The following is a 27,481-nucleotide window of genomic DNA, read 5'->3' as shown; positions in this document are numbered from 1 at the left end:
GACCCTTTAGGGTAGCCAAAGGACAGCTCTCCCTCCCCCGTGTTCCATATTTCACGGTGCAAAAGGTCATGCCCACTTGCACTTCATAAACCCTAAAAAAGAACAAACGTTTCTCACTCGGATTCTTTTTCCCCTCTGATGAATTAAAAATGCGAAAAATTATATTTGCATACAACTTGGACCGTAGGTTAGACAATTTAATATTTAAATTTATTCCTTTTCATAGGGGAAATTCGAAATTCTAGAAAATTGGTCGAATTTCCTCACCGTGCCGAAAATAGAAACAAAATATTACATCTCAGAGAGTAATTATAACAAAAAATTACATAGAGAAAATGTGGAAAAAAAGTTTTCTCAGATAAACAGTCTCAAAAGCTTATTCTCGCCGCCGCCGCCATCATTTGAACTACTTCCCACCGTCGTCGTTTCGGACTCTTCCGACGATATAGATTCTCTCCTTCTCTCCACCGCTCTATCGTTTCCGATCATCAAGCAGAGATCAAGATCAGTCGTTTTACGTTTAACAACGTCATCAAAACGTTTCCTTGTAACAGAATCTTCCACTCTCGGGTGAGAACCGCCGCCGCCGACACCAACCGTTTCTGCAACATCCTCAAACTCCGACGACACCAAAACTCCGCCGCTGAATTCAGGGAGAGGCTGCAACGTGCCGCCTCGGAGCACCGTTTGCACGGCCGACAGGCAGGCGTTCCAATTCCCCGTCCATAGCAAACCCACGGCTCCACTCACGGGATTCACCGCCCGCCCCACTGCTTCAAACAAAAGCGATTGGAACAAAGCTGCAAATCAAGAAACAATATCAAAGGAAAACCCCAAAAAAGGCACTGATTTTTTCCATTGTTTCAAGGACTCAAAGAAAGTATGATAAATAGAATTACCAGGTCTTTGAGGGGCGGCGACGGAGGAGAGAAAGGACATAAGGCCGGCGCGGCCAAAGAACTTGGCGACGAAGACGGTGGCGTGTGCTTGTGCTTGAGGATTGTCTATACATTGCAAGCTTTGTCTAAGAATGCAATTTTCACTGCATCCTTTTCGTAGAACTCTGCAGCCATTGCAACTCATTTTGAGAGAACTTTCAGCATAAGGAGGAGGAATAAAAATGGGTTTTTCTGGGCTGAAAAGATTGATGGGAAAGGAAAGATTGAAGCCAAGAAACAAAGGGTCTGGTAACCAGGGCAATATATAGAGAAAGAGAGTCGTGTGGAGGGTGATAAATTGATGGGTTTAATATTACTTTACTCCCTGTATTATTTTTAATTTTACAATTTGGTTCTTTACTTTTCTTTTGGTGCATTATTTTAAGATTCAGAAATATGATCTAGAAATTAAACTTCGATTGATAACATCAGGGTGAAGCTAAAAAGGTGGCAAGAGTCTTAATCGTCCTAAAATAGTAAAATTGTATATGAATCTTTCTAAAAATTATAAATTGATATACAATAAGAATGTATTTTATTAATATAAGACTGCCAAAATATTTATAAAATTATAAGTTTATACAATAATGAATTTGTACTGATCTGATAATTTTATTCGGTTTTTCCATTTGAATGACACATAATCAAATTTAATAGAAATCAGTTAAAAATAATATTACCAATTGGATTTCCAATATTATATTAGATAAGTAAAGAGACTAGATTATAAAATTGTAAAGAGTTTATGGACTTAGCGAAGAATTAGACATAAATTGATGATATTAGATGTGGCTAGGTAACCATGGTTAACCTTTTTTATCATTTGATAGGTAACCATGGTTAGATTGGAATTTAGGGGGAAGTAATGATGATATGGTGTTTTCGGTGGGGATTTGGGGGTTCCAAAGAAATGGGTGAGAGAGGCGCCTCCGGTTCTCCGCGGATGGGAAAGATTGGGGAGATGTACGAGAAAACTGGCTTAGTCGTTGGATTATGTGTCGTGGATGTCTATGACCGTAGATTCTTTCCTTGTCTTTTTTACTCTCAAGTCAATGTTTTATTTAGTTCACATAAATATTATATCATATGCATTAATATAAAATTTAAATTCTTAAATAAAATATAACTACATCTTAACACAAATAAATTTTATTTTATTGATGAGAATAAATTTATCTTGTGAATTATTAACAGTTTTTTTTATTAAAATTATTAACAAATTTTTTTATTTAGGTGGAGAATAACAATTGATGAAAGAACGATTTTAGTCTATATTTATCTTGCAAAGAGAGTTGATCATGAAAAAAAATTATGTATTGAGGTTATAAAGGCCTCCATTCTCTTCTCACTTATACCTATTGAGTATTTATAGTACTTCTAACTAGTCATGTGGACCTATTAGAAATTGATTTAGGGGATGTTTGTTTGCCTCTTAATGAAATCATTCAGCGCTAAATGTATAACCGTTCAGCATTCAGCGCGTTTGTTTCGCACCTCTGAATGATTCAGCAAAACAGTGCTGAATGATTCAGCACAGAAGTACATTCTAAATGATTCAGAGCCATTATCAAGCAGCATGTCACATTCATAGCTAATTCATACAGAGCCTCTGAATCATTCAGCATTTGAATCATTCAACGCTTAATCATTATGAAGTAAACAAACAACCCCTTAGTCATCAAATCTTAATTTCCGTTTTTATTGGTTATATGGACCTATTAGAAATCTTATTTATCAAACGTGGTAGGCTCGGAGATTGAACTCGTGCCCGAAGGATGTGGACTCTTTGAAAATTTTGATAATTGAATGGATCTATATGAAAACCTCGAGTAACAAAAAAATTTATAATTTTTGAAGATTATTCTTCAAAGAAATGAATAAAAAATAATTAATTCTTGGAATGATTAAATGGATTTAATTAAACAACTAAACCGTTGTTCCCAAACATAAAAGACAGGTAAGAAGTTAGATAGGGATAAGGTTAATGTAAGGAGAAGATAGGATCAAAGTGGGCTGTACTTACAAAGCGCGGAAACTAGGAAGGAAATAGAAGGTGTGATGTGAGAAGGACGAAGATGACGATGAGGATGCTAAACCTACCGACACATCGAAGTCATAGTCGCCCACCTCCTCCACCACGGTGGCATCTTTATCCCATCCTCACTTTGGTTCGGTCCACATCAAAACATTGTAAATTCAACACAACAAATATGTCTCCCTCAATGTCACGACCAAATGAAAAAAAAATATTCTTTTATTATTTTGTTGGACCAAGAATGAGATTCTAATCCATAACCATTGGCTCAACTCGCCATTGGCTAGGCAATAATAAATTAATCGAGTTCGAGTCACTATGGGAAGAGAGTTAGTGGGTTGAACTTATTTGGAACCGCACAAAGAAGGGCGTTACGTTGAGGTGGGGGAGTGGGTGACGTTTTCAGGTCTGGTGCTTTTCCTTCGCAGCACACAAAAGTTGTTCTTTTAATCTCCAAGTGTCCCTTCCATCGAATCGAAGGACAAATGAGTTTTAGGGTCAGTTTTTAGTTTCTGCCCTCTCCATCAATCTGAGGAATAAAATTAGCTAATATTCATTATAATTTTATTACTCTTTTATTATTTCAAATTCTCATATTTCAAACATACCGTTCGTGTATAATTTTAGTTAATGATTAAAATTTTAGAATTCAAAAGTTACAATAACTAAAATTGATCAAATTAGAATATATGAACTAAATCTATTATTCATGCATAGTACGTGAACTAATGACAGAATTTTACCGCTACTTTTTTGTTTGATTGGACACGCAGCTCTTACATTGTGACATTCGCCTAAACTGTTTGCCGCATCACACTTTCATCATGTCTTCTCTTAACTGTAATATATGCGGAAAACATGGTTATGTATATTAAAAAATATTTTATGTAGTAGAAGAGAAAAATAAATATATATATTGTAATAGAACTTATATTACTGTTATCGATTATAATTAATATATCTTTCTCATTTTCTAATATTAATCTCAGCTAGTATAAAAAAAATTTAAAAAAAGTTCCAGTGTGTAAATGGACCTTGAATATATAAAGATAATTTTATAATCATATATAAATCTCTATTAATTGGTAGGCAATTTGATATTATTTAAGTATTTAATTTAATGCAAGACAGACAAACATCAATATATGTTAGAAAATATTTGGTTTAACATAAAGATTTTTGAAGAGAATGACTTTTCTTCAATTCAATTAGTTGAAATATAATTCCAACGATTAATATGCTAAAATTTGTGTACTTTATCGGGAATGTAAGAACTAACATTGCAACTTACCTTCTAAGAAACCGAATGCCTCCTATTTCTGAATGGTGTTGACTTAGCTTCTTCAGGTTTGGCAGAACCAAGGCTTTCCGACGAATCAGAACCGCTGTTCTCACCCCGGGCTGCTTTGCTTGACCAAATCTTTGTAAACATCCTCTTCGACTTCATCGCACCTTTCGTTTTATCAATGGCGGCCTGGTCGATGCCGTTTTTGGTACTCACTCCTACCCCATTGTTTAACCTTAAGACAGTTAGTTCAGCTCTCAGAGCCTTGAGCTCCTCGGATGCAGACACTGCATCCCACTCCTCTGGATCGGTTGCTGCTGATCTCGAGCTCCTACGAGTCCCCCTATTTGGATTCTTCAGGGCTTTGGGTAAGTCAGGAGTGCTACTGCCCGATGAAGCGGCAGCGGCCCGGGTTTGCTCGAAGAAGAGAACTTGAATGACTACACGCAACGGGAGCCTTTCGTTTTGCACTGCATGCTTACATGCATCAGCTGATAGTTTCTTGCAGTCCATTAACTTGCATATTCTTTTTCTCTCGCTCTTGCCGATCCACGGGTGCTCCTGCATAGAAGTTTATATAAGCCAAAGTTGGAAGTTAACTGAACTTGTTTACCTTCGTAACAACAGTTGCAAGTATAATGTAAACACCGATTAGCTAGCTATTCATCGAAAAATACAAGTTACTGCAAGATTATCACCTTAAGATACATGTCGATGGCTCGATAAAGTCTGTCATGAGAAGGCCGAGATATGTAAGACACCGTTTCAGCTAGATCCACAAACTTCGACAAGGGTAAGTTGGTATCCTTTGAAATTTCTGCAAGGTAAGCATCCATCAACTTTGCAACAATCAGCTTGGAAGCATCTGTTAAGATTCCAGGTCTTTGTATTTCCCAAATCTCACATTCTTCTGATTCGAATTCAACAGTCTGTTCTTGCATTAGAAACTCTTTCAATATTTTCTGCACCGTATCGACATCGTACATCACATCTTCCCCTTCTGCTGCTCTTATCAAAAGATCGTTCACAGAAGCTTCCTCCAGCTGTTGGCCTATTCGTCTCCGCAGCTGTTCCCTAACCATGTTTCCCGAGCCAACTACGATTGCCGCCTTCAACAGCTTCAGCAAGAAACTGCAAGATACACTTCCTTTCTCTGCAGGCAACAACCATACCATTGTATCAACCGTCGATCGACACTTTCCGACATCCCCAGAGTGGATTACGCCTTTACTAAAACCTCGCAACCTTTGGTAAGAATAAGCTTTCAAAGCTTCTCCGATCACATCATGGGACAGAATTCCTTTGGTTTTTATACTCGTTATGACACGCTTAAATAGATCGATTTCAAGTTCACACAGATCCTCGACCCACCAATCCTTTGGAACCGGTCGACTTTTGACACCATTACAGTTCGGATCATTCCCATTTTCCTCCAGTAACTTCCTCCGGTTATGAGTGTAGGACCAATCGACCTTGGAAACATCGATGCAAGCATTGGAAGCTATGGCATCAATGCAAAGACCGGCCACTTTCAGTTCCTCGGATAATGGTAACATAGATTTCGTAGTCTGAAGAACAACGATCGAGTCCTTCCAGCTGTGGAAGATGCTGGAGTTGAGAAAGATATCGATCTTGTAAATTAGGTTCCCTCTTTCGATGGTCTCATACATTCCTAAGTACTCAGCTGCACATCGAGTGGCAACAACGTTGTGAGCATTAAGGTTGACGGTCATGCCATAACAAAATTTGGCACATATCTCGAACGCAACCGGACCACCCGGAATGTCAGAAATCTGAACCTCATTGCAATTTTCTTCAATACCACTTACAACCAAATTTTGTAAGCGGCCACTTTTCGAAAGAAGAGGAAACTGCATATTTGTTCATCCATCAGTCTCAGAAAACTGAAGTTAACTTTTAATTTAAAAAAATGGGGCATGGCGGAGTCAAGATTGCTTGACTTAACCATACACAAATTTTACCTGAACTAGAAGCAAAGGCATACCTTGTGCAGATAAAACTTAACATCCCCAACCGTGACTGCAATATCAGTCGCTAGCTCACTCGCCACATACCTGAACAAAGGTAAGTAAGCGTAAAACCATTCGCCTTTTACAAAACTCACTCAGGGCCACATAAAAACGATGTGGTTCAATTTGCAGACCATATACCTTTTCTTTTTAACTTATTAACATTCGAAAACCGAAACTCTCTGAATTGCTCTACACAATACGCAACACCAGTATGGTACTGCGAATTCACAATAGTTAGATTTTACAAAACCAGCAACCTATACCAGAGTACTGTCTATGGTATATCAACCGGATTATGCAGCGGAATTAATACTTGTGATGTCCGCATCGCTGTGACTTTTAAGCTACAAAGTGACAATTACCGGATTTGTTTAACATAATGTATAGGCTATGCACAATCAAAATTTTTGCTGAAAGCAAATTCCAAAGAGTCAAAGCAAATAGTTCTTCAGGTTCATTCGACAAGGCTCCCAGAGATCTCACCTCACGTTGTTCCCGTCGCTTCGAAACGTATCCTGCTTCGATCCGAGCTTCATAAACTTCATGTTGTCAAACCAAAAGATCTCCTTCCTTCCCACTGAAACCTGAAAAATATGATACCACACAATCACCAACTCACATAATATGCAATGAAAAACACACAACCCCAAACCGAGAAAAACTTGCCAGAAACAGTAAGGGAATATACCCCAAATGTGGGGACCGAGTTTCTGAGTTCAACCAGGCTTTATGTGATTCAAGATGAGATTTTTTTTAACAATTTAACAAATATATAATTGGCAAGATGGGATTTTTAAGTAATAATTTGAGAAAAGAGAGCCATGAGAAGCAGTTGTTTCCTTTGTTGATGGCAAACCCCACCGAGTCAGGTGGTACCGAGTCAGCTTAGGGGGGACATAAACGACAAACTCATTACACTAAATAATTCCCATAAACACCAATCTGAGATACACTAATCCATATAAAGTTCCATTTATTTTTTTCAAGTTCAAATCTGGGAATCCTGCAATGAGAAAACAGCATCTTGGTAACAGTTGAAGACATCACCAAAACGGTAGACAACAAGCATCAACCTTTATTATTTTTTTATAAAAAAAGTATGGGAATAAATGCAAAAAGTATCAATAACAATACCACCCACAAAGTTAAAATCTGAGGAATCAGCCAGAATATATTCATAGAGATCCAACATTTTTAAAAAAGAAAGATGAGATTTTTATGTTTTAGACTTTTTGAACCCCTAAAAGTGTACAAGACAATGCCCCAAGAGCCACTCTCCGTGTAAACCCAAACAAAATCCAAGGCAGACCCTTTTAGCAAGGTAACAAGCAAATCCCCATAAGAACATGTAAAAGACTCGAATGGAAAAAACAGAGCTTACCCAGAAATTTAAACCACCATCGTGACCAGAAACTAAAAAGAAAGAACTTTAAAGTACCCCTCGGTTAATCAAAGAGGCATGTTATTTTTTGTAAGTTCTTTTTTTTTTGGGCGGGGGGTGGGGAAGACAAAAATGTACTGGTAATACTATGAGTTTCCTAATCAATGGAAACAGATAAAAGTTTAGGTTTGTTGTTGCTTGGGGTGTTTGTCTTTAGGTTAGGGGGTGCCATTAACAAGCTCAACGTCTACCTCAGTAATGCACGCCAACGCTGTCACTCAGCTTCGCTGTTTGTTGTTGCCACCCTCTTTTATATATGGCTATAATACACTGCTAGTCCAAAGTTCTAGGTTCCTTGGATTAAGGTTACCAAACTTTTGAAATTTATAATAAACTTATTAAACCTTTTAGTTTGTTTTTATTATGATCATTATCATCCGCAATTGTTAAAATAAATTGTTATGACATGTTAAACTATATTTGTTAAATGGTTAAAATTATCTCAAAGATTAAATGAATTGTTACTGTTTTAAAGATCACAGTTCGAGCACTAATGACTATAACATGATGATTGAGCATTTATCATCAAATAATTGAGAGTATTTAAAATAAATAATATTTTGTAATCTCCTTAATTTAATAAAAATTATATTTATTATTGTGATAATTTATTTAGCTTTTGATCTCCATAGTTATTGAATAGTTTTCTTTTCTCCATCATTAAATGTGGGTTCTCTTTATTTGCGCCCTAATTTATCTGTATTGATCTCTATCCTTATACCGTGGGGCTGTAGATAAACTGCACAATTTTCCTAATTAGAAATTCACGATTTTAATTCCAAAAATAAATCAAAATGAAGAAGACGTGTGGTCTTTTTCATTGCTGTAATATCATGACCAGAACAGAGTGGGGAAAAGTTGGTTTGAGATAGCAGGTCAATATCTGTGTGCATGACATTCACTGGGAATCCAATTTGCCAAAGATAGCTCTCACTACGGATGGCAACAGGTCGGGTTTTTATCGACCCGATCGGACCAAAAAATATATCTTCTCCACTCAATTTAAAAATTTTATATCCTTCACCTAACCCGATTCGAAAAATATATGCTCTCTATTCAACTCTGACCTGACCTGAATTTTTAGAGTAAAAATCCGATCGATCCAACCTGATTTGATATAAAATAAAGACTTAAAAATAATAATTTTTTAAAAAAGAATTACACTATTATCATCGGGTCGAGTCGGGACGGAGTTAAAATCATTAAATATTATATCAAATTTCAATGGAAAAAAATGAGTATGCATTGTTATTAACATTTTTTCACCATTACAGTCTTTAAATGGGTTCATAATCATTTAATAAACTTTAATCTATACGAACCAAAGGGAAAACAAATCAAATAACTGTCAAGAAGATAAATACTAGAATCACGGAAATATTATTAGAAAGAGCGCACATAAACAGAACTGGAAATGAAGTCTTGATTGTTAAACCCAGAACAAAGCAAAATGCATAATTTAACACACGCTACTTAAAGAAAGAGGACCAAGGACCAACCACTAATTTCTCGTAGCCCGAATTAGCAATTATATAATATTACTGCAACGGGTGTTAATCAACCTAATAATTAAAATTTTAAACTTCCGAATCGATTTGGGTGATGCAGCGGTACCGGTGGTAGAAGCCATGGTAGCCTTGGTGTTAATTGACCAATTAATGGCACAACATGCACAATGTAACCTTTTCCCCATCATTTCGGACTTACAAGTACCGTTGCAGTAAAAAATTGCAAGGCAAGAACCTGGTCGAGAGTTACAGTGTCATGGTCAACTAAACCATCTGGAAGCACCTGATGAACTTGTGAGACATATGCAAGAACCTGAAAGACAAGACAAAAAACGTTTAACTCTTTCCTATGGATTTTCTTAGCAATAGCACCAGGGAAACTCTTCCTATGGTTTCCCTTGCAGCCACCTCCCTTCAATTACAACTCCAAATTTACAGATATGCGTTTCTTTACAAAACTTGGGTTGAATTTGATGCTAAAAAGTGTTTACCTGCACCTCCCGGACATCGTATTTCGTATCGTAAGTAAAATCGGCATGAGACGGTCGATAAGCCATTGACATTTCCTTGTAATTAATCCTGTAAGCAGAATGATGTCTCCTATAAGAACAACCCAAGGATTGTTCGATTCGACTTCATTTTACACTAGAAAAAATAGAATACTCACATCTCCTATCTCATCAGTGTTTGGTACAAATACATGGATCGGTGTTCCAGTAGTCACTCCTGGAGTTGTTGTAACATCCGCAATACTGGGTTAGTGACTAAATTGAAAAGTTTCAGAATTTGGTGACTAAAGTAGAAGAATGAAAAAATTCAATGATTATTGGAAATATATGATGAAGGTTATTTAGTAATTATTAAAGAAAATTAAGGGTATTATGGTCTTTTTCCTTTAAAAGATATATTTTTTCCCTTTTATAAGAGTGAAAAACGTGGGAAGAGAGCTATCTGGAAGCTTTCTTCTTCTTGCTTTCTCTTCTTCACGTGGGGCTTAGCTACAATAGGTAAGTTGAGTTTTTATAGTTATTTACTGTAAATATTAAGTGGATTTTGATTCTTTCGGTATTAACTAAGCTTAAGGAAAGCTTATATGGGATTTAAACAATAAGATAAATGTATTAAGAAGGAATTTGTAATATGAGTTTTAAGATGGAATTTTGATATGGTATGGTTGTTGAAGTTTTATGGATGAATTTGACTTGTCATCAATCTAATTAAGAAGTATGAAGTGTTAGAATTGGAATTAGAACACATGGAAAAATTGGTATGATTCTTGAATGCTATGTGGAAGAATGAATTTTTAAGTTGAAGAGATATTGAATGAAAATTTATTGGTTTAAGTATGTGTATGAAAGTTAGGAATATTAAAGGGAGTGAAGTATGAAGTGTTGAGCTGAAAATGAAGTGATTTTCGAGCTCAAAATGTGATTTCTGGGCAAGGGGAATCGGTACCCATTCAAGGGGAATCAATACCCCCTCAAACGAACCAGAATTTACAGAATGTCAAGGGGGAACCGATACCCCCACAGGAGGGAACCGATTCCCCCTAAAGGAAAATTGTAAATATTGGTTTAATAAGTTCGTTTAAGTTGCTAGTATCAAATTACAAGGTGTAGGTATCTAATAATTGTCTTAAAATGTATAATTATGTAGATTCAGAGCCTAAACGAGTTCCGGAATCATTGACAAGTAAGATCGATAAAAAGGGAAGATAAGAGATTGGAATGGACTAGTGAGGCCAGGTGAGTGCATATTAGTATTATATGATGTTAAATGGAAATAAGACTTGCGACAAGTCTATTTTCCATAGTAAAATGCATGAATTCATAAATAGAAGTATATATGTGTATGATTTATACGTGTTGACATGTATTGTATATATGTATTATATGGTTGATGTGAATGTGTGATATGTTATGATGATATAAACCATATGATATGATAATAAATTCTATGAATATAAAAGATAAGTTATGTGATAAGATCTTTGATATATAAATGAAATATTACTACGTGAATACATGTTATGAGATAATTAAGTAATAATATGAGAATACGGTAAAAGTGAGTTTATGAGAAAGGATATGAACTAAGTAAGCCAAGGTTACATAAATAATATATATTAACTAGATGACTTGAACTTCAGTGATATTATGAGCATATAAGATAAGATAGAGGAGAAAGATTCATATGCTTAAATAAAATTATGATACATTAGTTGTATAATGGAAGCTATGGAGTGATATGAAATGATTATAGGAGTTGTACGGAATTGAATTAAGTAAATAGATTAAATTGTATATAAAAGAAATAATAGAAGTAATATATTCAGGTTTATAAGTATAATGTAGGTTAGGTAATGTAAGTGCATACTAAGAAATACAGAATAAGGTAGATGATATGATTTAAATTATATTATGAATTAGTGATGTAGGAATGAGATATAAATATGCAATAAAACTTATGTGTTATATGATAAATATGAACATATGAGAATAAGAGATTAGATAAGTGACTTGGTGATAAAAGCTATATGACTATGGATTAGGTAAATATGAATAATTTAACTGATATGTAACTATGATTATTTGAGTATGTATCCATGTGAGTTGTTTCATGAGGTTATATGAAATATTATACTATATGACTATGTGAGTATATGAAAAAGAATATAGGTACATGCAAGTTATATCGAAAGGAGTCGTGTAATCATGCTTGATATGTATTACATGTATGGGAATATAAGAGAATAAAGCATAACTATATGAAAAGATATGATTCAAGTGATGTGAACCATGTGAACATATGAGAAAGTGTATAAGCTATATGTATTACATGATATATGTGATTTTACAAGAAATGATATGAGCTATGTGATTACATGATTATAAGAGATCAGACATGTGATAAAAGATAATTAATATGCATGTGTGAATATGAAATGATATAAATGACAATGCCCATGTTATGTGTCATGAGAGCTAGGGGTATAGTTGGCATGCCAAGAGTCAAGGGTCTATGTGGTCCTTCGGGACATATATGTATTCTTTGGAACATGTGTGAAGTCTGGTGAGACACATACTTGATCCCTAGTATATGTATATGATTCTTAAGGAATGATATGTGGCCCTTCGGGATATATATGTATTCTTTGGAACATGTGTGAAGTCTGGTGAGACACATACTTGATCCCTAGTATATGTATATGATTCTTAAGGAATGATATGTGGTCCTTATGGACATTATTATATGGCACTACAGTGTAATTCTACGCGGCACTACGGTGCAATTCTATGTAGCACTTTGGTGTATTTATATGAGATGTGGTGACAGCATTAGTGCGCAACCTCCATAAACTCACATATCTATAGTTCTCACATATGTACATGGGCTAATCAAGAGATATAAACAAATATATGCTAGTGATATGATAAATGTTATAGAAATGATATGATGATGTGTGTGTATAGTGTTTGATTGAAAAGGGTAAGCATAAAAGTATGTGATTACATGATAAACTATTAACGATGAGTTATGTGTATGTATGTATTTACTGTAATTAATCTGATATGATTTTATATGATACGAGGAAATCATGTAATTTGGTATAACATGATAGAACAGAACATGCATGTATTGATATATGTTTTAAAGTGCATTATAAGTTTTTATGCCTCACTAAGTCTTCGACTTAGCATGTGATTGTTTCACACGTAGGGTACAGAAGCAAGAAGAGAAGAGAAGAAGAGTAAGACAGGTCAGCACCTCCCTTACAAAATTTCAGATCAGAAAATAGAGGATTTAAATGTTTTTGGTTATTTTGAGTATAGTTGGCATGTACTAATTGGTTGAATTAAATATGCTCTGATTGATTTTGGTTATTGTGGTCAGTTTATGTAACTAAACCTCTTTTACTTTAATGAAATGTTTTAAAAATTCTTTGAATTTTATCAAGAGTCAAAGTTTGAAAAGTCAATGTGACACCTCAGACTCGTATCCGGGTCGGGTACGGGTTGGGGTGTTACATTTAATGGTATCATCAAAGGTTACATATATAATATATATTAACTAGGAGACTTGAACTTCAGTGATATTATGAGCATATAAGATAAGATAGAGGAGAAAGATTCATATGCTTAAATAAAATTATGATACATTAGTTGTATAATGGAAGCTATGGAGTGATATGAAATGATTATAGAAGTTGTACGGAATTGAATTAAGTAAATAGATTAAATTGTATATAAAAGAAATAATAGAAGTAATATATTCAGGTTTATAAGTATAATGTAGGTTAGGTAATGTAAGTGCATACTAAGAAATACAGAATAAGGTAGATGATATGATGTAAATTATATTATGAATTAGTGATGTAGGAATGAGATATAAATATGCAATAAAACTTATGTGTTATATGATAAATATGAACATATGAGAATAAGAGATTAGATAAGTGACTTGGTGATAAAAGCTATATAACCATGGATTAGGTAAATATGAATAATTTAAGTGATATGTAACTATGAGTATTTGAGTATGTATCCATGTGAGTTGTTTCATGAGGTTATATGAAATATTATACTATATGACTATGTGAGTATATGAAAAAGAATATAGGTACATGCAAGTTATATCGAAATGAGTTGTGTAACCATGCTTGATATGTATTACATGTATGTGAATATAAGAGAATAAAGCATAAACTATATGAAAAGATATGATTCATGTGATGTGAACCATGTGAACATATGAGAAAGTGTATAAGTTATATGTATTACATGATATATGTGATTTTACAAGAAATGATATGAGCTATGTGATTACATGATTATAAGAGATCAGACATGTGATAAAAGATAATTAATATGCATGTGTGAATATGAAATGATATAAATGACAATGCCCATGTTATGTGTCATGAGAGCTAGGGGTATAGTTGGCATGCCAAGAGTCGAGGGTTTATGTGGTCCTTCGGGAGATATATGTATTTTTTGGAACATGTGTGAAGTCTTGTGAGACACATATTTGATCCCTAGTATATGTATATGATTCTTAAGGAATGATATGTGGTCCTTCGTGACATATATGTATTCTTTGGAACATGTGTGAAGTCTGGTGAGACACATACTTGATCCCTAGTATATGTATATGATTCTTAAGGAATGATATGTGGTCCTTATGGACATTGTTATATGGCACTACGGTGCAATTCTATGCGGCACTACGGTGCAATTCTATGTGGCACTTCGGTGCATTTATATGAGCTGTGGTGACAGCATTAGTGCACAACCTCCATAAACTCACATATCTATAGTTCTCACATATGTACATGGGCTAATCAAGAGATATAAACAAATATATGTTAGTGATATGATAAATGTTATAGAAATGATATGATGTTGTGTGTGTATAGTGTTTGATTGAAAAGGGTAAGCATAAAAATATGTGATTACATGATAAACTGTAATGATGAGTTATGTGTATGTATGTATTTACTGTAATTAATCTGATATGATTTTATATGAAACGAGGAAATCATGTAATTTGGTATAACATGATAGAACAGAACATGCATGTATTGATATATGTTATAAAGTGCATTATAAGTTTTTATGCCTCACTAAGTCTTCGACTTAGCGTGTGATTGTTTCACACGTAGGGTACATAAGCAAGAAGAGAAGAGAAGAAGAGTAAGACAGGCCAGCACCTCCCTTACAAAAATTCAGATCAGAAAATAGAGGATTTAAATGTTTTTGGTTATTTTGAGTATAGTTGGCATGTACTAATTGGTTGAATTAAATATGCTCTGATTGATTTTGGTTATTGTGGTCAGTTTTTGTAACTAAACCTCTTTCACTTTAATGAAATGTTTTAAAAATTCTTTGAATTTTTTCAAGAGTCAAAGTTTGAAAAGTCAATGTGACACCTCAGACTCGTATCCGGGTCGGGTACGAGTTAGGATGTTACATTTAATGGTATCAGAGCTACGGTTTAGTCGATTATCGGCATAAACTGGAGTCTAGAGTGTCGTATAATGTATGCATGCCAACGAAATAGAAAAAAAAATCTGATCTGAAATTGTAAGGAATATGCTGTCTTGCTGATAGAATAAGTTTAATAGAATATAATAGAAATGTGATTATAAGAAATGACAAAGTGAATCGATAGCTGACAAATCTGATGGTGATAGCAATTCACATGCCCTTGCCAAGCAGGATGAAGAGTAGAAACCTCAGAAAGTGTCTTATAAGATTAAAGATTGATTTCAGAAATTGAAATCATATTCGAATAGTTATAAAAGGTTCTCATTGTTTCGAATCGAAAAGGTGATACAGAGAAGTTTTATTATAAAGTGAATAAGATAGAATATAGTGAGTAAGTGTCACCATAGAGACGTTAAAAGATCTAAGGATGTGGTTAGAATTTGTGGAGAGTTCGAGAATAAGTGCATCAGTGACAAGCGTATAAGATATATATACAGTCAGAGTTGATCAGTTTGAAATAAAGGAATAGTAATGTGTATTAATAAGAATGAGGATAGAATAAGGGTTTGTATTTTGGATGGAAAGAGTTAACGTTGGCTAACCAGATTATGTGATGGAAAAGGTATAGAATTTAATATTTTGAGATGTTGTCATGATAAGACAACCAAATATGAAATGGATCTGGATACAATTGTATATTTGGATCATAGTATTGTGGTATAGAAAAGGGAATAAGGATTTGTATATTTGAGTAAAGCTGAGGATTGATAAGAAGAGTTTAGGAATGGGTATATCGATGATCAGTTTATAAGACAAAGTAAGTCAGAATGTTCAGTTGAACAACAGAAATTATAGGATGTATGAGAATGGAGGTGAAATTGACAAGTTAAGTAAACGAATTTTGAGATAATTTTGATTGGAAAGGATGTATGTGATTGGTTGATTAGGGTTGTGTTCTAGATTGGACAGATGTTATTGATTAACTGTCAGAGTAAAAGTGATAGAGTTATAAGATTGGAATAAAAGGTAAAGTTGAGTTAATCAATTATGATGTGAATCTGAATATAGTTGGGTATTCTTATCAGATAGCTATGATGTAGAAAAGGATATAAGTATTTGCATGGAATTTTAAGAAATGAAAATACAAGTATAAGAAATAGGTTATCAAAGTTATGAGGATGCAATGAAGATTGGTATATAGCGATGAATATATGTGATAAGACAAGAGTATGTGAACATGAAAGGAAAGATATGATTTGTGTATAAGGAATAAATAAAGGAAGAATGGAATAAAGAAATGAAATGGGATTGAGTTAAAGGATCAGACACGATAAAGGTTATATGGAAGTGTAGGTGATAATTTTGGATATACAAGTGAGAAAAGAGTGATTGGTGAGGTGAAAAGATTTTATAAAGTGTATGTTGAATCATATTTAAAGAAGATTTAAGGTCGTGTTCTTGGTTAAATGATGATGGAAAACGAATTTGGTTATTATTATAAGGTAATTAGAGATGGATTTATGATGTTGATTGATGAAAATTGATTGAAGTTACTGGTTGTTGTTTAAGTGATAAGTGACATAATATGAATGTAGAAAGGAAAAAGGTAATTGAAAAGTTAAAGGATTGAAAGTACGTTTCCTGATGATGACAAGAAAGAGTAAGTAAATGAAGCAACATAAGAACATTAGAAGATATGTTTTATCAAAATGTTCAGTGAAAATTCGAGGGCGAATTTTCTTAAAAGGAGGGGAGATTTGTAACATCCGCAATACCGGGTTAGTGACTAAATTGAAAAGTTTCAGAATTTAGTGACTAACGTAGAAGAATGAAATAATTTAATGATTATTGGAAATATATGATGAAGGTTATTTAGTAATTATTAAAGGAAATTAAGGGTATTATGGTCTTTTTCCTTTAAAAGATATATTTTTCCCTTTTATAAGAGCGAAAAACGTGGGAAGAGAGTTATCTGGAAGCTTTCTTCTTCTTGCTTTCTCTTCTTCACGTGGGGCTTAGCTACAATAGGTAAGTTAAGTTTTTATAGTTATTTACTGTAAATATTAAGTGGATTTTGATTCTTTAGGTATTAAATAAGCTTAAGGAAAGCTTATATGGGATTTAAACAATAAGATAAAGAAATTAAGAAGGAATTTGTAATATGAGTTTTAAGATGGAATTTTGATATGGTATGGTTGTTGAAGTTTTATGGATGAATTTGACTTGTCATCAATCTAATTAAGAAGTATAAAGTGTTAGAATTGGAATTAGAACACATGGAAAAATTGGTATGATTCTTGAATGATATGTGGAAGAGTGAATTTTTAAGTTGAAGAGATATTGAATGAAAATTTATTGGTTTAAGTATGTGTATGAAAGTTAGGAATATTAAAGGGAGTGACGTATAAAGTGTTGAGCTGAAAATGAAGTGATTTTCGAGCTCAAAATGTGATTTCTGGGCAAGGGGAATCGGTACCCATTCAAGGGGAATCAATACCCCCTCAAACGAACCAGAATTTACAGAATGTCAAGGGGGAACCGATACCCCCACATGAGGGAACTGATTCCCCCCTAAAGGAAAATTGTAAATATTGGTTTAATAAGTTCGTTTAAGTTGCTAGTATCAAATTACAAGGTGTAGGTATCTAATAATTGTCTTAAAATGTATAATTATGTAGATTCAGAGCCTAAACGAGTTCCGGAATCATTGACAAGTAAGATCGATAAAAAGGGAAGATAAGATATTGGAATGGACTAGTGAGGCCAGGTGAGTGCATATTAGTATTATATGATGTTAAATGGAAATAAGACTTGCGACAAGTCTATTTTCCATAGTAAAATGCATGAATTCATAAATAGAAGTATATATGTGTATGATTTATACGTGTTGACATGTATTATATATATGTATTATATGGTTGATGTGAATGTGTGATATGTTATGATGATATAAACCATATGATATGATAATAAATTATATGAATATAAAAGATAAGTTATGTGATAAGATCTTTGATATATAAATGAAATATTACTACGTGAATACATGTTATGAGATAATTTAAGTAATAATATGAAATATGGTAAAAGTGAGTTTATGAGAAAGGATATGAACTAAGTAAGCAAAGGTTACATAAATATATATTAACTAGGAGACTTGAACTTCAGTGATATTATGAGCATATAAGATAAGATAGAGGAGAAAGATTCATATGCTTAAATAAAATTATGATACATTAGTTGTATAATAGAAGCTATGGAGTGATATGAAATGATTATAGGAGTTGTACGGAATTGAATTAAGTAAATAGATTAAATTGTATATAAAAGAAATAATAGAAGTAATATATTCAGGTTTATAAGTATAATGTAGGCTAGGTAATGTAAGTGCATACTAAGAAATACAGAATAAGGTAGATGATATGATGTAAATTATATTATGAATTAGTGATGTAGGAATGAGATATAAATATGCAATAAAACTTATGTGTTATATGATAAATATGAACATATGAGAATAAGAGATTAGATAAGTGACTTGGTGATAAAAGTTATATGACCATGGATTAGGTAAATATGAATAATTTAAGTGATATGTAACTATGAGTATTTGAGTATGTATCCATGTGAGTTGTTTCATGAGGTTATATGAAATATTACTATATGACTATGTGAGTATGTGAAAAAGAATATAGGTACATGCAAGTTATATCGAAAGGAGTTGTGTAACCATGCTTGATATGTATTACATGTATGAGAATATAAGAGAATAAAGCATAAACTATATGAAAAGATATGATTCATGTGATGTGAACCATGTGAACATATGAGAAAGTGTATAAGTTATATGTATTACATGATATATGTGATTTTACAAGAAATGATATGAGCTATGTGATTACATGATTATAAGAGATCAGACATGTGATAAAAGATAATATGCATGTGTGAATATGAAATGATATAAATGACAATGCCCATGTTATGTGTCATGAGAGCTAGGGGTATAGTTGGCATGCCAAGAGTCGAGGGTCTATGTGGTCCTTCGGGACATATATGTATTCTTTGGAACATGTGTGAAGTCTGGTGAGACACATACTTGATCCCTAGTATATGTATATGATTCTTAAGGAATGATATGTGGTCCTTCGGGACATATATGTATTCTTTAGAACATGTGTGAAGTCTGGTGAGACACATACTTGATCCCTAGTATATGTATATGATTCTTAAGGAATGATATGTGGTCCTTATGGACATTATTATATGGCACTACGGTGCAATTCTACGCGGCACTACGGTGCAATTCTATGTGGCACTTCGGTGCATTTATATGAGCTGTGGTGACAACATTAGTGCACAACCTCCATAAACTCACATATCTATAGTTCTCACATATGTACATGGGCTAATCAAGAGATATAAACAAATATATGTTAGTGATATGATAAATGTTATAGAAATGATATGATGTTGTTTGTGTATAGTGTTTGATTGAAAAGGGTAAGCATAAAAGTATGTGATTACATGATAAACTGTTAATGATGAGTTATGTGTATGTATGTATTTACTGTAATTAATCTGATATGATTTTATATGAAACGAGGAAATCATGTAATTTGGTATAACATGATAGAACAGAACATGCATGTATTGATATATGTTATAAAGTGCATTATAAGTTTTTATGCCTCACTAAGTCTTCGACTTAGCGTGTGATTGTTTCACACGTACGGTATAGAAGCAAGAAGAGAAGAGAAGAAGAGTAACACAGGTCATCACCTCCCTTACAAAATTTCAAATCAGAAAATAGAGGATTTAAATGTTTTTGGTTATTTTGAGTATAGTTGGCATGTACTAATTGGTTGAATTAAATATGCCCTGATTGATTTTGGTTATTGTGGTTAGTTTATGTAACTAAACCTCTTTTACTTTAATGAAATGTTTTAAAAATTCTTTGAATTTTATCAAGAGTTAAAGTTTGAAAAGTCAATGTGACACCTTAGACTCGTATCCGGGTCGGATATGGGTTGGGGTGTTACAGTTGTGCCATGAAATGTATATTTACAAAGAAAAAAGAAGAACAGTAATGGTAAAAATTTGAAAGAAGATTTATTTAACCTTGGGAAACTCCTGAATAATATTCTTCATGTATCCATCTCCGTCCTTGGGATAGTGCTTCTGGTTTGACCTACCCTCCTGCAGAAATGAAGCATGGAATTTGAAAAAAAAATTCTTAACGACCACAGATCTATGAACAAATGAAGATGAACAACAAGCTCGGTTCAAAATAGAGTACCTGCTATCAAGATCAGCTTGCAGATGAGCTTCTGAGAGAGGAATCCTGGGAGGACATCCGTCAAGTACTCCGAAAGTTAACACGGAAATAGTTTCCAAACGTGCTACCAGCTGCCTGTATCTCTGTTAGGCTTTCGGAGTTAGAAGCTTAACTTACCCCAAGTAGAAAACACTTGAAGCAAAATGCAGAAATCGAAATTTGAAGCTCAAATAAGAAAGCTTACGAAACTTTCTTGGTTTGATCGCAATGCTAAGCGCGGAAGAAGAGTCATTGAATACACGAGGAAAGATGAGAATTGGTATAGTAGCTCCAAGGAAAGGCTTGCATGTAATGAAAGAAGAAGTCATAGAAGCTTTCAAAACTTCAACATATTGAGCTGCTGGAAATGTAAGTTATGGTGGTTGCTCGTTTTCCTCAGGACTTTTTACTTTATTTATTCACATTCACTCACTCGACACGTCACTATTGTTTCTACACGTGTTTAAATGAAGTGACAAGCTTCAAAATCTCTCGATAATAGAGCACTCTTTTATTGACTCACTCCACTATCAAAAGCTGGTAGAGTTGTTAAATAGATGTTTAGTTGAATTCCACTATCATTAAATTAAAAATTATAAAGTGATTTTTAATTTTATGATGTTATTTTGTTGATTTTTTTAGTTATTAAAAATTATAAAATAATCACATGATTATTCATATATTTTAAATTTCGTTATTTTTTATTATAAATTTAATGATAATCTGAGCTGAACGTTAACATGTTAATTGAGATATGATAAAATATAATTCTAAAATCTTAAACATTTATTATATCTCAATTAGTATGTTAACATCTGTTTAGTCAACTATCAATTTTCAATAAAAATGATACTTTTAGAATATATAAATAATCGGACGGATGATTATTTTATAATTTTTAATAACAAATTAATTTAATAAAATAAAACAGTTTCAGATGCTTGCATGCAACGAAAGAAGAAGCCATGTAAGCTTTGAAAACTTAATACCTCTGAACAGATTGAGCTGATGAAAATGTTTGTTATGGTGGAAGACTGAGGATTATGGTGGTTGCTGGTTTTCTTCAAGCCCCTATAGGGTTTTTGTTCCACTATTTGAAACCCTAATTTGAAGCTAAATGTATGTATATTTGCGAATTGGGGTTCTTTTGTTGCTTGATTCTGGTTTTGATTGCAACCAAATGTGTTGTTTGATTCTACCTTGTTGTTGGTTTAGCTGCTCTGAATTTGGGCTGCACACCGGGAAGAACCTTGAGGAGCCAACGGAATTGTAATCTGAGCTGTTACCTTTATCTGGGACCTCGAGAAGCCGACTGCATTGCTCGACGAAATGTCACATAGAACTCGCATTGCAAGTCTAGTTATGCTGGCATGGATGTGACTCATTTGGGGTTTGCATCTGAGAATGGTTCTGTTGCTAGTTATAATCCATGCTTACCTAGTTTGTATTCGGTTTTCCCTCTGTTCAACGAATCCACCATAGATTCGAAGAGCAGTGGCATGATTTCGGGATCTTCCCGAAGTTGATTTCTAATGCCACGGAGCCTGTTTCTGATGCGGACTCTTCGAATAAGATGAACCAAACAGATGTAGCAAATTCTGCCTGCGATCTATCTTCGAGGCTGAGGCCTAATTCAACTCCTTGCTCGAGTGTTGGAAATGACCAGGCTTGGGAAACCGGGAAAAGCAATTCCACCTTGGGGAACAAGTTGAGTGATAAAAGTTTATCTTCCTTTCTTTGGAGCAACGGAGATGAGCCCTTGATCAAGAATTCAAACGAACGGAGCTTCAAAGGTGAATGCATGAACGTAGACGCAATATCAAGAAAGCGAAAGACATATGGTCCGACGGCTGATCAGCAATTTCATTTTCTATCGATGCTTCCGTGCAGTCATTTAACCGGAAGAATGAAAAGTGCAGGATGCTAGAATTCCCCTTAAATACCCTTAACATGGCTGCACCTTAGAGACGATACATGTTGGCTATTGCTGCTTGTAAAACTGTGTGAGTGTGTGTGTATATACAACCCTATGGTAAGCTATTCCCTGTACGAGGGAGAATTCTAATGAGTATTCAATCAACTTAATACAAAGAATCTCCTCAAAGGACAATTATCTTTCACCAGTGGACAACTTGTCTGATTGGTTGGATTTCTGATTAGATCAAGCTAGAGATGTTATAAAATGAAAACAAAATTTTGACTAACCAGAGACCCCTATAAAAAGTGTCCCATATTTAACTGTTAAGCGAGGTTTTACAGTTATATAATTTTAATTAATTTAATATTTAAGTTAAATTAATATTTAATTTTATCAAGTATATTAATGATAAAGTTGTTTTTAATTCTACAGACGAATTAAAAAATTGTCGTATATCTCGTTTATTTGTTTAAATGTTCTTTATTTTGGTTGTGAAGTTAAAAAATTGACCACCAATATACTCAATAATTATGAAATTTTAAATTTCTTTTTATATTTATTATATAATTGCTTTACCCTACGTGGTGTAAGGCGCGCCCCAGGGGCGCGCTTTAGCCAGCGTGTATCCATGTCAGTGTAAGACGCGCTTCAGGGGCACGCCTTACCCCATGTGGCGCTAAATCAGCGTAAAGCGTGGCCCCGGGGCACGCCTTATTACAAAGGGTGTTAGATCAAAAAATATAGTCTGAACGGTATCTGACAGAGAAATAAACATTTAAAGGGTGATTTATCGGGAAAATCACCTAGACATATAGTAATATTCCTTATATGTTTCACCTTGAATCACACTTTTTTATTAAAAAAATATTTATTATAGACGTTATGTTGTGAATTAAAAATATATTATTTAAGTTATATTTATACTTACACGTGAATCATATCAATTTAAATTATAATAAATTCAAAATAAATTATTATACATAAATTATATCAATTTAAACTATCAAAATATATATTGAATTTTCTAAATATTCAAAGTCTCGTATGTCAGGAAGAGTAAAGGGAGGCAAGGGACTGAGTAAGGGCGAAGCAAAGCGCCACCGTAAAGTCCTCTGCGATAACATTCAGGGAATCACAGAACCGGCAGTTCGACATCTTGCTCGTAAGGGAGGAGTCAAGGTATCAGCGGCCTTATCTACGAGGAAATTCGGGGAGTCCTTAAGATTTTCTTGGAGAACATGATTCGTGATGTCGTGACCTATACCGAACATGCCAGGAGAAAGACTGCGATTGCCATGGATGTTGTTTACGCACTGAAGAAGCAGGGGAGGACTTTGTACGGATTTGGTCGATGGATGGTTTTAGATTTTAGGGTTGTAAAAGTCGGTGTTAGTGGGAATTTCAAGTCTTGCGGTCAAGAATGTTTGAGTTTAGCTTTAGAATTAGGGCATGTGATTAATGATTTTCATGGGAGGATTATCATAAATTATAAATTGGATCTTATTGATGTAATCCTTGTCCTCGACGATCGCATATTTTAATGAATTTGAAGTTTAATAAATAAAAACTATAACAAAATAAAAATATATTTTATATAACTTAATATTAATATTTTAATATATATATATATATATATATAAATCATAATTTTTTTAATTTAAATAATTAAAATAAATTATTAAAAATAATAAATTATTTTTTTAAAGGATGCTACATATATATATCCCGAATAGCTTCTTGAATTGCTTGTTGATTTGCGCTGGAAAGGAGGAGAGGTAAACCCCGCAGTGATAAGATGATATCAATTGTCGGCGTAAATCGGTGAAGCAAAATTGATGGATTTTTGTACCATATGCTCATGGTATTGAAGAAAAGTGCCTTCCAACAAATTCCCATTCTTGACTTGTTTGGAATTAATTATAAGGTAAATTCACGTTCAGCATATAAATTATCAATTTTAGTTTATTTTAATACTAAACTTTTAATTATTTAAAATTATACTTAATGTTTAATATTTAATTTCATTTTAATATTTTACCGTTAAAAATTTAATGCGTTTAATACTTAAACCATCATTTTTTTCCAAAATTTAATGTTAAGTTTTTAATTGGACACTAAAATGAAACACAGACTAAACATTAGACATAGTTTTAAAAATTTTTAAAATTTAAATATTAAAACGGACTAAAAGTAATAATTTAGTTACTAAACTCTTAATTCATCCTTAATTTATGGTTTTTATAATTTGCCTGTTATAAGGTGTCGTCTTCAAAGCCAACCGAAAAGTGTTGAAGAAGGTTTAATTCTGCCTCCAGCTCTTGTACTCTTTAGACTTTCAAAATTTAGTATATCTTATCTACTTCCATTTCCAGAAATTTAGCTATCGACTTTGAAATGGAACACTGTTGTAAAGAATATTAGATCAAAATATTAGAGATTGATGAACAAATGTTTTATTTATAATTGTTAATGATTATGAATTATGATGCATTGACGGTGCCGTTGCCGTTGCCGACCGTGTGCGTGTAATATATATAACCCAATGGGATGGGTTACATGTTTCAATCTAACGTGGGACTGGTTTTCCCTGTCTGTAAAGGTATGCCGCCGCCGTGACTGGCTCTCTCTTTGCCGGCAGCCTGTTGTCCCTTCGCTGTTCACGCGGCATGACTTTTGCCTCATTATTAATTCCATTACTTTAAGATATTATACTTCAATCATCCAATTACAACTCTCCCTCTTATTACGGGGAAGATTAGAAAATGGGAATGAGTTGGATACATTCAGATTTTTAATTCATTTAAATTAGATCAAAATTAAAATAATTTATTACGCATTCAACTCCACAAAAATTTTTTAAATATTTCAAATTAAAATTTTCATCTAATCCCATTTATATATATACACACATATATATAAACTCAATTTTATTATTAAGTGAAATAAAGATTTATTTAAAAAATATTCAATCGAAGTTATACACATAATATTAAAATATTTATAGATCAATTTTTTTTATCATAAAACCAAACTTGATCCCACTTATAAAAATTCATCCGACCCAAAATCAAAATTTTAAATAAAAATAATTCATTGAATATGATGGAAATTTATTGAATCAGAGAGAAATGATCATCTCACTGAAAGATATTTAACCTCCAATCAAATTATACAAATAAAATTTATACATAATGAAATTAATGGCAGTAGTTAAATTAACACTCGATCGATAAATATATAATAATTTAAAATAGAAAAAATAACTCGACTTTTGTCCGGTCTCTTTCCTCTGAAAAAAAGCACGAAAATATAATTTAAATGAAGATTATATGTTTTATTTAATAAAAGAATCAATGAATTCGGCTATACAAACAGAGAATGAATTTACTCAAATAAAAAACCCGGAATCAATTGAAGTAAAAAAGAATCATTCATAGGTAAAATCATTTCGTGTTTAATTTTATTAAATCCTGGTGAAATTAATGTTGTGCAAAAGAATCAATCATGAAACGTGGTTTCTTTGTCGGCAATGGACTCTCAACCTCTTGCTCTGTATATCTTCCTTCTCTGTTTTCCACGCCCAACTCCGGCAAAGCGGGCAAGTTCAGGTCAAACACGAATTCGACGCGATGGGTTTGACTCAACGCGCCACCTTCCGACACCGTCACCCCGCTGAGACTGACGCTACCACTCTTGTTACTGTTGTTGTTTCCGCCTTCATAGTGGCGGCGTTTGTGGCCTCCCAAGGCTTGGCCTGTAGGGAAAGCCTTATGGCAGATAGAACACGTGTGTGCTCTACCGTTAACTCCGATGTCGCCGCCGTTGGTGGTGGTGGTGGGGATAGAATTGGGTCGATTATTAGCAGCTCCGTCGGTGGAAGGTTTGCTGTGGCTGGCTTTATGACCACCCAGAGCCTGGTAAGAAGGGAAAGCCTTGTCGCAAACACTGCACTTGTGAGACGATTTCAAACCCGAGGGAGCAACTCTCGCTTCCGAAGAAGAGATGCAGCCGTCGGAGGCGGTGTTTCCACGAGCTAGCATGATGAGACAGAGAGCGAGATATTCCTCCTCAGACGTCAGAGGCAGTTGAGAAGACTCGTTATCGCGTTGTCGCTTCGAGCGCTTGGCTTTCTTCCACGACTCGATGTGATTGCTGTTGCCGTCGTCGTGAATAACTTCTTCAAACTTGTTGGCCGGGAAAGGGGCGGCTGCCACGGGAGGAGAACTCAGAGCTTCAAGAGCCATAATATTCAAGAAATAACAAAGAAAATGAGATAATTAAATCGGGGGAGTGAAAGGGGGTTTATATAAGAATTTGCAGTGAAGTCGGTCAACTACGAGGAAGAAACATGTGTGTGGAGACTGAGCCTTCTTTCCACACCAGATTGTGTATGACTTGTTCCACGTCAAAACTTCTTCTTATCACTTTACTACTGCTATTTTACCCACTTTTATATTCTTAATTACAATAAATTTATTTCACCGTTAATTAACATTTAATCCCTGGATTTGATTGTTTTAATCAATCAAACTATGATATGTATTATTTAGTGATGTGAACATTTTGACAAATCATATCGTGTTAACAATTTAACTTATTGCTAAAATATGGAATTAACATCTGTATCGATTTTAAAATTTATTTTCAAATTGAATATGAAAAATTTTAAATATCAAACTAATCAAGATGCAATGTTTACATACTAACGTGTATATTAAACCTTGTTTTCTTGGCTGTTCAACTCGTGTTCGGTTAGTGGTTGCTTGTGTTCTAGGAAGGCAGCTAATTACCTTAGAATCATCCATTGTTTGGGCACGTGTTCAACTCTATTTTCTTTTTATTAGACGTAACTAAAATTATTAATTTTTTCAACATTTTCAATTCAATTGAAAATACTATATTCTTTATAATATTTTAATTTAATTATATTTTCATGATATTTTTAATTATATATATTTTTATCGATCCTTATTCTTAAAAGTCGCCCATCTCCCTTGCTTTTTCTACAACTAATGGTCG

The 27,481-nt window shown here is 33.7% G+C and overlaps 3 protein-coding genes and 1 pseudogene across 3 annotated transcripts; all 4 read right to left on the bottom strand.

The window, feature by feature from the left end:
* Positions 1-295: 295 nt before the first annotated feature.
* On the bottom strand, positions 296-1,158 carry LOC120151637 (LOB domain-containing protein 37-like). Its single transcript, XM_039164020.1, has 2 exons — positions 900-1,158; positions 296-800 (listed from the first exon to the last, which is right to left on the bottom strand). The coding sequence occupies exons 1-2, from the start codon at positions 1,081-1,083 to the stop codon at positions 355-357; spliced, it is 630 nt and encodes a 209-aa protein (XP_039019951.1). The 5' UTR covers positions 1,084-1,158; the 3' UTR covers positions 296-354.
* Positions 1,159-3,721: 2,563 nt separating this feature from the next.
* LOC120151630 (BTB/POZ domain-containing protein NPY2-like) lies at positions 3,722-7,094 on the bottom strand. Its single transcript, XM_039164015.1, has 6 exons — positions 6,980-7,094; positions 6,775-6,875; positions 6,264-6,333; positions 4,957-6,129; positions 4,265-4,819; positions 3,722-3,811 (listed from the first exon to the last, which is right to left on the bottom strand). Exons 2-5 carry the CDS (start codon positions 6,834-6,836, stop codon positions 4,268-4,270), a joined length of 1,857 nt encoding a protein of 618 aa, XP_039019946.1. The 5' UTR covers positions 6,837-6,875; positions 6,980-7,094; the 3' UTR covers positions 3,722-3,811; positions 4,265-4,267.
* Positions 7,095-9,424: 2,330 nt separating this feature from the next.
* On the bottom strand, positions 9,425-21,893 carry LOC120151612 (annotated as a pseudogene).
* A 3,988-nt stretch (positions 21,894-25,881) lies between these two features.
* On the bottom strand, positions 25,882-26,721 carry LOC120151577 (zinc finger protein ZAT10-like). The gene has a single exon (XM_039163981.1). The coding sequence runs from the start codon at positions 26,704-26,706 to the stop codon at positions 25,942-25,944; it is 765 nt and encodes a 254-aa protein (XP_039019912.1). The 5' UTR covers positions 26,707-26,721; the 3' UTR covers positions 25,882-25,941.
* Between the last annotated feature and the right edge of the window lie 760 nt (positions 26,722-27,481).

This window comes from Hibiscus syriacus, unplaced genomic scaffold (genome assembly GCF_006381635.1).
Source record: "Hibiscus syriacus cultivar Baekdansim isolate YM2019G1 unplaced genomic scaffold, ASM638163v2 tig00111061_pilon, whole genome shotgun sequence".
Classification (NCBI taxonomy): Eukaryota; Viridiplantae; Streptophyta; class Magnoliopsida; order Malvales; family Malvaceae; genus Hibiscus; species Hibiscus syriacus.
Note: the sequence above shows the minus strand (reverse complement) of the source record. Positions and strands in the feature narration are given on the sequence as shown.